Source organism: Nymphalis io, chromosome 19, assembly GCF_905147045.1.
Source record: "Nymphalis io chromosome 19, ilAglIoxx1.1, whole genome shotgun sequence".
NCBI classification, from domain to species: Eukaryota; Metazoa; Arthropoda; class Insecta; order Lepidoptera; family Nymphalidae; genus Nymphalis; species Nymphalis io.
In genome coordinates, this window is record NC_065906.1 from 3088205 (window position 1) to 3099222 (window position 11018).

The 11018-nt window shown below is 36.1% G+C and overlaps 2 protein-coding genes across 2 annotated transcripts; one reads left to right on the forward strand and one right to left on the reverse strand.

The window, feature by feature from the left end:
* Positions 1-78: 78 nt before the first annotated feature.
* Positions 79-2178, reverse strand: LOC126776221 (ubiquitin-conjugating enzyme E2 J1-like). The gene has a single exon (XM_050498533.1). The coding sequence runs from the start codon at positions 1948-1950 to the stop codon at positions 1201-1203; it is 750 nt and encodes a 249-aa protein (XP_050354490.1). The 5' UTR covers positions 1951-2178; the 3' UTR covers positions 79-1200.
* A 462-nt stretch (positions 2179-2640) lies between these two features.
* On the forward strand, positions 2641-10684 carry LOC126776199 (splicing factor 3B subunit 2). Its single transcript, XM_050498498.1, has 13 exons — positions 2641-3493; positions 3746-3876; positions 4416-4576; positions 4796-4991; positions 5435-5644; positions 5935-6137; positions 7837-7987; positions 8169-8372; positions 8600-8675; positions 9112-9280; positions 9864-9970; positions 10230-10435; positions 10516-10684. The coding sequence occupies exons 1-13, from the start codon at positions 2776-2778 to the stop codon at positions 10582-10584; spliced, it is 2601 nt and encodes an 866-aa protein (XP_050354455.1). The 5' UTR covers positions 2641-2775; the 3' UTR covers positions 10585-10684.
* The last annotated feature ends 334 nt before the right edge of the window (positions 10685-11018 follow it).

Below are 11018 nucleotides of genomic sequence, written 5' to 3' on the forward strand. Positions count from 1 at the left end.
AAATCGTTTCCTTTTATTTAATAGCCATAAGATATAAATAGTCAATCCAAATTACAACGAAATAAAAACAAATTTGTGAATTTACAAACTTTATGAATATATAATAACAAGTGCTTCAAATTTTTAAACATAAATAAATTCTACATTATGTAATATACAAGAATCTACAATAATCATAATATTAATGTTGATTTAATTTCTTAATAATGTCACCAATAATAATCTAGTATATTTATATCATAGCTAAGTTTTTGGAATGTTTCCACAATCATCATTCACTAATTAATGGTTTGTGTTTAAAAAGCAAAAATTGACAAAAGGATAAGATTATTATTTACAATTAAAAGTATTTCTTAGCTTTACCCTTATCCATGAATACTAGGCAATGTTTATATTTCACAAAAAGACTAGAAATAACATTTCAAACATTTTATAAGCCAAAATAAGTTTTAGAAAATAATGCTTTAATTTGTTTTTATCACTTGATACACTATAAAGTATAAACTGAATTCTTACGTTCATTTTTGACACTAATTATACATAAAATAAAAATACTTTATGTACTTGAAGTAAACAAAATATAACTTTGTTAGTTACACAATTATTAAATAAAATTTCTATAAAATAAATAGTATTGCAAAAAGACCAAGTTTTCACAAGTTGAATAATATACAAAGTGTTTGTATTGTAACATTCATATAAAATACTAAAATATATACAGCCTACAAGTAGCCATCATTTTAATTTACACATGCTATTATGATAAATAAACCATATTTATGCATATTCAGTTGCTTTCAATTGATTGTTCCACAAATTAATAAATAGCTGTTAAGTTGATATATGTAAATTATCAAGCAAAAATTTTGGAACACCACATACAATAATTGCAGCCTCTTGATAAAGTAAATAATAATAATGGAAGCATTTAACTAAAATATAACGTTTAAACAATGTTGATGATTTAAAATAATGAGACAAGATGTGTTTTTGTAATGGTTGTCTACTTAAACAGTTCAATACCATACCATCTTTTTAAAAAATAAATTTGAAATTTTTATGATAATTTTTCTCTAAGGGACCCAAATATTTCACTTATTACTTTGATTAATTATATGCTTTAAAATAAATTCATTTTATTATTCATACCATGTGATTATGTGTATATATATTTTATTTATGAAACACATACTATTTAATTTACAATTCTGAATCAGCAAAAGCATTCCAACGCCTATATATAAATATTCCTATTGCTCCAATCAATAGAGCTATAAGGATTTCGATCAAATGATCTAAGAAGCTTATTTCAGAATCTGAGGATTCCAAAACCTGTTGGGTATACTGTATGTCTTGAGGCTCAAAAATGGGTTCCCCAAGAGGTTTTTGTGCTTGCTCCTCTTCTCCTTTAAATGCAATTTGGTTTAAAACTGTTTGCTCTTCTTCAGTTAAGGGTTTTGCAGCAGTAGAAGACAGCAAATCAGCGATTTGACCACATTGAGGGCACACCCAGTTGCTTGACTTTTTTGCAAGAATCTTTCGTTCTGCAGGAGAATAGTCTAAGGAGCCAATCGTTCCTTCAGCAGGTGTAGGCATAAAAGCAATTAGTGCCAATAATGCTGTCCTTATTGACCATGATGGTTGCCAAGTCTCTGGATGATGGCCGGAAATCGATAAGCAAATTTTTTTGTTTACTTCAAACCTTCCATTTGGTGTTAGTAGAATAATATGTGGAGGGTGCATAGGATATTCTTTTGGCAATAATATCCTACCGTGATAAATACCATCTTCGAAATCGGTTCCTCTAGGGCCGCGGACTGTAAAGTGCCACTCAAATAAATTATCTTCTAGGGGTCTTGCACAATATTCTTCGGTAGCTTCAGCTAATTCAATGGCCTCTCGCATAAGGCGTTTTACACCAGGGCATTTTGTATTGTATTTTTCAGCCATATTTAATATACACCAAAATACGTCGCGATTAATTATAATAAAGATTGCTTAATTTAAAGCAGTTTGTATGTAATCAATATGTCAATGTTGTGATAAATTAATAATGGACCTGTGACGAATTTATTAGAACAGGTGATCACCAATCAAAAATGCACAGATGTGTAAGTAATATTATTACGAAAACAAAGACAAATCAATTATCCACTTAATACTCGTCACAGAATTTCTACTTAAGTCACTTTTGTTTAGCATTAGTTATATTGCGTTTAGGTAATCTAAAGACATAAATTTTGTAGAGAATTTTGAGAAATTATTTATTAGAATTTAAAAGCAAATTATTCGAATATACTCGTCGATCGTTGTATAAATAAAAAGTATTTAGTACTGATATTATAAAAGGGAATAACATTAATTGATTAGAGTATATTACATATAATTTGTAACATTGTAATTTATAGTAGGTGAGTGATATAAAACAGTTTTAGTAATTATCGTTTATCAAGAAGTGATGTAATTTTTTTACAAATATTTTTAGTATATTGTTTGACTCGACATTCGATGAAATAATGAAGACGACAAAGAAATTGCATAGGAATTGATAGATTTACTACTCTATATCAGTTGTATACTCAGAATTTAGTGTCTGTGCTGAATGCGTATTTAATAGATAATAGAGTAAAGTGTCAATTGTCAAAGTCAATAACCTTAAATTTGTATTATTGTATATGTATCAAATTATCCCTGTATTTACTATTTTCTGAAAATAATAATGTTATTAATGCATTGTTGTTAAATATCAAAACCGGTATTAAATACTCTATAAAAATGGACGGTCCACCAGGCACGAGTACAACTAATACTAGTGGTTCAATGGTAGCGCCACCGGGAATGCCAAGCTATCCCCCAATGCCCCCGCCGGGACCAATGGCTCCTCCACCGGTGGGACCTCCTGGTACTATGCCAACAGTAAGCTCAACAAGTGGACCAAACATCCCACCACCCGGAATGGGACCTCCGCCAAGTATGATGGGCATGGGTCCACCTGGTATGGCCCCCCCACCACCCCCTGGAATGGGACCGCCAGGTATGGGAATGGGTCCGCCACCAATGGGGCCTCCAGGCTTACCACCTCGAATGCCTCCAGCAATGATGTCTAGTATGAAAGGCAATTTTAATCAAACGATGGATATAGGTCCACCTGGTATGGGTCCACCCCCTAATATGGGGCCCCCTGGGATGGGTCCAAATATGGGATGGGAGGGTCATCAGGGATGGAGTATGCAAGGAAGAGGAGATGGCCCACCAGGCTGGGATGACCATGATGATGATGCTGAAGATAATGATGAAGAAAATAGTGACAATGGTCTATCAGGATCTTCGTTACCATCCTTGTTAACTATGAAAATAGATACTCCTGAAGAGTTTAGAAACAAGTTACCAGCGACAGTAGGGGGTGTAGTTCTGCCAAAAGCTCTTGAAGAGGCCTTGGCATATAAAGATCAGAGGCAAGCTGCATTAGGTGAACAAGCTGACAAAGATACAGGTATTGTTGGTTTTAAAAAAATTTGTGTTTTGTTTTATAAGAGTAAGAAATTTTTATAATAATTCTAGTATTATTTCATTATGATATCTGTGTAAACAATTTAATAATTTAATTAAAGCTTTAGCTTTAATTATATATAAACCAGATTTCCAATCACTGAGTTTTCATGTGTTCATACACTTGTGTAGAGATGTTCGCTTAGCAGTTGCACTTATACAACCAGATACTTTATTCATTAAAAACAAAATACAGAAATTGAAAAGGAACCTGATGTACCTCCGGCACCAGTGATCAGTGCTGAATATGATGCTGAAGAAGATGGAGCTTCAGATGAAGAAAATGTTCCCGAAGCACCTTTACCCCCAGTCATATCAAAACAGGAGGTAGGAGATCTTCATACTTTTTCAATCACCAACTTATTAGGGTCATAAAGCTATATAATGTTGAACTTAATAAACAAGCTAATTTTAATATTATGTATGTTTATACAAACGACACATCACAGTAACAGCCTGTTAATGTCCCACTGCTGGGCTAAGGCCTCCTCTCCCTTTTGAGGAGAAGGTTGTGGAGCTTATTCCACCACGCTGCTCCAATGCGGGTTGGTAGAATACACATGTGGCAGAATTTCAATGAAATTAGACACATGCAGGTTTCCTCACGATGTTTTCCTTCACCGTAAAGCACGAGATGAATTATAATCACAAATTAAGCACATGAAAATACAGTGTTGCTTGCCCGGGCTTGAACCCACGATCATCGGATAAGATTCACGCGTTCTAACCACTGGGCCATCTCGGCTGACACACACATATTCATAATTACAAAAAATTATAACACATATTATATGAGAACAAATAATCCATAATTTTAACTTTTATATCATAAATTATACCTTTATTACCTAATTATACGAATATAGGGTCAAGCCAATAAAACCAATAAGAATAAACGCAAGAAAAAGAAGAAGAAGGCAGCCAAGCAGAAGCGAAAAGAGAACGAAAATAAAGAAGTTGATATTACAGAAAAGGAAAGTAGTCAGAAATCTAATGAAAAAGAAAATGAGAAAGAAGCTGAAATTGAGTAAGTTTAAGCTTTTATAAAATGTAACCCAAAAACTCAATCTTATGAAGTTTCTTTTACTAGTTTTTCTCTTGTCTGTTGTTTTTGGTACTGGCAGCCAGATTAAACAACCATATGCACAGAGGTAATCTGGCTGCCAGTATGTTTTATAATTCTTCAATTTGAATTAAGTACAAGCTGTGTTAACGAATAAGTGTGATAAATAATTTGAATTTCCAGATATGTCCAAGAAAATATACAATTCCATGAATTGGAGCCAATGTATCGACAATTCCATCGTATTCTAGAGGCTTTTAAAATCACAGAAAGGAAGGAAGAAATAAAAGAGGAATTTGGTAAAGATGCTCCCAAACCAAGCAGCAAGGTACAAGAAAAGGTCACAGATCAATTTGCAGCTGATGAGGAAGCCGTTGAGGTAAGGATAGGCTGTGTATACAAAGAAATTGATCTTATATTAATGTTATAAATTAGTAAGTTCAAAAACACAGAAGTTAAACCAAAACTCTGTATCAAGGATATACATATACATGTCTATATGTATATAAAAAATCTTTGCTGTTTTTAAACAAATTAACATTGTGGGTTAACAATAAGTAGAAATAAAAAATTGTCGTTAAAACCGTGTAATTTAGGCAAATACTTTCTTATATTATATTACGATAAAAATGTGTGTTTGATGAAACACAAGAGAAAACGTGGAGAAGGTGATAAGTTTTTTTATATGGCAAGGCTGAGTTACAGGCTGTTACGTAGACATTAAAAAAAAATATTTCAGGATAAATTTTTTATCATATTTGTGCAGTGTATGTATGAAGTTTCAACGTTAATCCCCGATTTGTTCCAATTTCAATTATGCAGAAGCACGCAGCGGACGAAAAGGATCGTCTGTCGAAACGCAAACTGAAGAAGTTGTCACGGCTCTCGGTGGCGGAGCTGAAGCAGCTGGTGGCGCGGCCCGACGTGGTGGAGATGTACGATGTGACTGCTCGCGATCCTCGTCTGCTGGTGCAACTGAAAGCGCATCGTAACACCGTACAAGTGCCCAGACATTGGTGCTACAAGCGGAAGGTACATTACGCCAGCAGTTGTTAATAACAGTCATATAATTTGGATGGTTATTCTATTTTGAATAATTTCGACCTTTAGGCACTTAATTATAAGAAATTAAAAATTTCGAGCAGCGCTAGTTTAGTCTAACAAAACAATAAAAATATTAAGTAACATAACACAGAGTGTAATACTAAAAAACTACCGAAAAACTAACAGGCAACAAACGTATTTCGGCTTAGAGCCCTGATAGCTTATTTAAGTAGACTAGCTGGAAATTATTAATATTAGTAATTTATTTGATTTTTTAGTATTTACAAGGCAAGCGTGGTATAGAGAAGCCTCCCTTTGACCTGCCTGACTTCATCAAAAAGACGGGAATTATGGAGATGCGAGCGTCGCTGCAGGACAAAGAGGAGACCAAGACACTGAAGGCCAAGATGCGCGAGCGCACGCGACCCAAGCTCGGCAAGATCGACATTGACTACCAGAAACTTCACGATGCATTCTTCAAGTGGGTCTTAGTTTTTTTATTTTTATAGATTATGTTTTACTTGCTTGATAGATTGAAAAGTTTAGAAAACCATTATTGTCTATGATCATTTAGAACTTTATTATTGTAACATGAAAAGATTATACAGAGTTAATATCTATATAAATAAAATTGTAACTCGCTTTGTATCAATGAATTAGCTTATGTAGATATATATGATAGCTTCTGTACAGTATGGATCTTATAAAGATATATCGAGCCGAGATGCTAGAACACTTTTTTTTATGGTATAGGAAGGCGGATGAGCATATGGGCCACCTGATGTTAAGTTGGTCACCAAAGCCCCATAGACTTTGGCATTGTAAGAAATGTTAACCATCGCTTACATCACCAATGCGCCACCAACCTTGGGAACTAAGATGTTATGTCCCTTGTGCCTGTAATTACACTGGCTCACTCACCCTTTAAACCGGAACACAACAATACCAAGTACTGCTGTTTTGGGGTAGAATATCTGATGAGTGGGTGGTACCTACCCAGACGAGATTGCACAAAGCTCTACCACCAGTGAAAATACATAAAGGTTAACCGAAGATTGCGAGTTCAAACCCGGACAAGAACGAGTGAATTTTCATTTATCTCATGTCAGAGGTGAATGAAACCATCGTGCAACCTGTAAATGTAGGATGAATTTTTTCCACATATCTCCTTCAAATCATCAAATGCAAGCATTGGAGTGATATTCAAACCTGCTCTTTTTGACGAGCCGGTTGGCGTGGTTGGTAGATACTTGCCTTTCACGCCGAAAGTTGTGGGTTCGATTCCCACCCAGGACAGACATTTGTGTGCATGAAAATGTCTGTTTGTCTTGAGTCTGGGTGTAATTATCTATATAAGTATGTATTTCCAAAAAAAAAAGTAGTATATGTAGTATATGTAGTATATCATTTGTCTGGTTTCCATAGCACAAGCTTTGTGCAAGCTTAATTTGGGATCAGGTGGCCGTGTCCCAAAATGTCCCAGGATATTATTATTATTATTCTTCAATATGGAGCAGCAGTGAAATATATAGACTGCTACCTAACTATTTTTTATTTTAAACTATAGCTTAGAATAGATATATCTAATGACAATGTGACATCAGGCAGTCGTGTGTCATCAGTGGATGAATGTGTTATTTCGCCTTTTTAAACTTTTTAAATTTGTTACATAAATTAACATTTGACCTCACTTTACACATGATGGTACTTTGAGCATTCACGTTTTAAGATTTCAAGAGTATTAATGGTATATGTACACGAATAATCAATTAACTGGAAAAACTGTCAATTACTTAACATCATATTTTTACTTCATGACACCTTCTCCCACTTGCGCCTTCATATTTAAATCATATTTTTTACTTTAAGCTTGCCACTTATTTTCAATATTATATTGTTTTGAACAGAAATGGGACGGCAAATAATATTTTGTCATCAAAATGCGACCATAAAATGGAATATTCGTAAATTCTTGAATTGCTGGTCCATTAGGTCAAGTTTGAATACTAGACCGGTGTCAATATTTACTTAATATAGGTTTTTTTAAGGATCACAAGTACGTTGATAAAATAACATGAGTTATTTAGGTAAGTAAATTAATTTTATTGTTAAAATCGACTATGCATATGTTATGTGTGTTATTGATATTTTAAATAATAGTAATGTTATGTTTCACATAGATGGCAAACAAAACCCCGTATGACTATCCACGGTGATTTGTATTACGAGGGTAAGGAGTTCGAGACCCGGCTGCGGGAGAAGAAGCCAGGTGATCTCTCCGAAGAGTTGCGGACTGCGCTCGGTATGCCCGTCGGTCCAGGATCACATAAGGTACAACTTAAAAAATTGGTCTATGTTTAATATAATAAAACCTTGCGAGTTCGAATTTAGATGATATGTCTCGTCATTCTGTACCAACTTATAAATTTACTTACCATCTGTTTGATCTCGTATGCTATACTTTTATATATAACGACATAATCTAATATTATTAAACCATTGTATGGTTCAGGTGCCGCCCCCGTGGCTGATCGCACAGCAGCGCTACGGGCCGCCGCCTTCGTACCCCAACCTGAAGATCCCCGGACTCAATGCGCCGATACCCGAGGGCTGCGCCTTCGGCTACCACGCGGGCGGCTGGGGGAAGCCGCCCGTCGACGAGACAGGAAAGCCTCTTTATGGAGACGTCTTCGGCCACCAAAGCCTTGGGCAGGATGTAATTCATTTTGCTTTTTTAAGAATGCAATAATATCTAATTCTCATACAGAGTTTCAGAGTCGATTAATTATAAGTAGTAATAATAATATATTGTCCTGTTAATCAAACTGAATCTACGAAAATTTAATGAATATTAGTAAGTCCGCCATTCTATTTTCCTTTAAAAAATGTAAATAATAATATGTTTAGAAATTAAGTTTTATTACAATATTATATGTTTCTCAGGATGCCGAGGATCTTGATATCGATAGAACAATGTGGGGTGAACTGGAGTCTGAATCTGAGGAGGAATCTGAAGAAGGTAATCTTTGGAAAAATATATTATTAATTCTTTGTCCAAATTCGACAAGCCGGTTGGCGTGGTCGGTGGATGCCTGCCTATCACGCCGAAGGTTGTGGGTTCGATTCCCACCCAGGACAGATATTTGTGTGCATGAACATGTCTGTTTGTCCTGAGTCTGGGTGTAATTTTCTATATAAGTATGTATTTACAAAAGAAAAATAGTATATGTAGTATATCAGTTGTCTGGTTTCCATAGTACAAGCTCTGTACAAGCTTAATTTGGGATCAGATGGCCGTGTGTGAAAAATTTCCCAGGATATTATTATTATTATTAATTATAAAAAAAAACTAGGTCAAATTCAATTTCACAATTTACAAAAAACGTGGCACTTAGTGAGTACTAAGAACGCTTTATTCTTTTAACAATATGTAATATTAATCGTTCGACCCACAGAGGAGTCCGACGAGGGTGAGAAGGGCGGCGAGGCGGAGGTGTCGGCAGGCGTGGCCACGCCGGGCGAGGGGCTCGTCACGCCGCTCGGAATCAGCTCCGTACCGCCAGGCGTTGAGACGCCCGACACCATCGAGCTGCGCAAGAAGAAGCTGGACTCGGATGTCGAGGGGTAAGCTTTAATTTCGTGGGTATACTTACCGAGTGCTCCGTGTTGCTTTGAGCGGGACAAAACATCTTAGTTCGTGACCAGGAGACATTTTTCGCATATCAGGTAAGAGTAGTGACTGTTTCGTTGTTCTACTGGCTAGCTAGAAGGCCGCATCTTGATGGTATTGGGTCAAACGCCGGGACGGGCCAGTCCAATTTATTGGGATTTCCTGTCGAGAAATTCTACGCAGCAGCCAAGTCTAGAAATTGGTAATGTTTACACCCCCATGTCTCGGAAAGCACGCAAAACCATTCTTGCGCCTGAACTCTTTCCGATCGTGTCGGATTAGCCGTTAGATTATGAGATTGCACCTGTGTTTGTGCACACACTTGTTAAAGGCTCCAGGTTAAACGACTGGATTCAACAATTTGATGAGCATAGGATAGCGATTTAATAACATTCATATTTCACCATATATTTTAAGATATTGTCATATGATAATTCTAATTGTGTATTTGATTACAATATTACTTTTCTTTTATATTAACATATTATATATACATAGTTTGTAAAAAATTTAATTATCAAATAATTTATGTTATAGTGGTGACACTCCTGCTCTATACCAAGTACTGCCGGAGCGACGCGTGGGGCTGACGGCCGGCATGATGGCCTCCACGCACGTGTACGATATCAACGCGGCTAACCCCGGTATGACCTCAGTGGTGTCTATAATTAATATCGCAAATGACCAAAAATATAATTTATTAGAAGATTATATAATATTTTTTTTACCAACTAATAAATCTAGTTTTGCTCCAATGACTTATGAAGTTATGTAAAGATTAATAATGTCTTCTACACCAGTAGTAGGGAACGAGTCGTAAGCAAAACTGCATTTAATTGATTCAAATGAACTAGTTCATATTAAGGCTTCATAGGTGATGTTCAGTATGTGATTGTCGTGCAGGCAAACGCGCGGCGGCGGGCGCGGCGGGCACGGGCGCCAGCAGCGAGGCGGGCGCGGGTGGCGTGGAGGTCACGCTGGACCCGTCCGAGCTGGAGCTGGAGCCCGAGGCCGTGGCTGCGCGCTACGAGCGCCACCTGCGCGAGCACCGCCCCAAGGGCCGCGAGGACCTGTCCGACATGCTGGCCGACCACGTCGCCCGCCAGAAGGTACACGCGCTTCACATTCAACTCATTATTCGGGACTGCTATCTATTTGAAAATTGTAACAATGTTATCCTTTGTTACAGAACAAACGAAAACGGCAGCAAAATACAGATTCCAAGCAAGCGAAGAAATACAAAGAATTCAAGTTCTAATAATATTTTTCTTTATTGTAATAATAATATTGTAAGTATAATGATTGTGGTGTTTATAGTCTGTCTATGTCACCGGACCATAAATAAATATAAAAATATAGTCTTCAATTTTTATTTACTCTTTTCTACCAATTTAAATAGGAATGTTAATTACGAATGAAATGTAAAAGAAATGCTATAATCTTGTAGGCCAATTTTGTATCATATATCTCTCTTACGCGGTTGCGTGTCAAGCCAAGTTCAAAATTTATTTCACATAAACATGTAAAATTCGACTTATATGTCGAGACTCGAGATACATATGTCCTCCAAATTTCATAAACACACCTCAAACGGTTATTAAGATATTAACGTCCAAAAATCGTCATTTTTATCACTGACTGACCTCATAAAAACACTAACCCAGTTCCAGATGACCTAGAAAGTCCAATTTT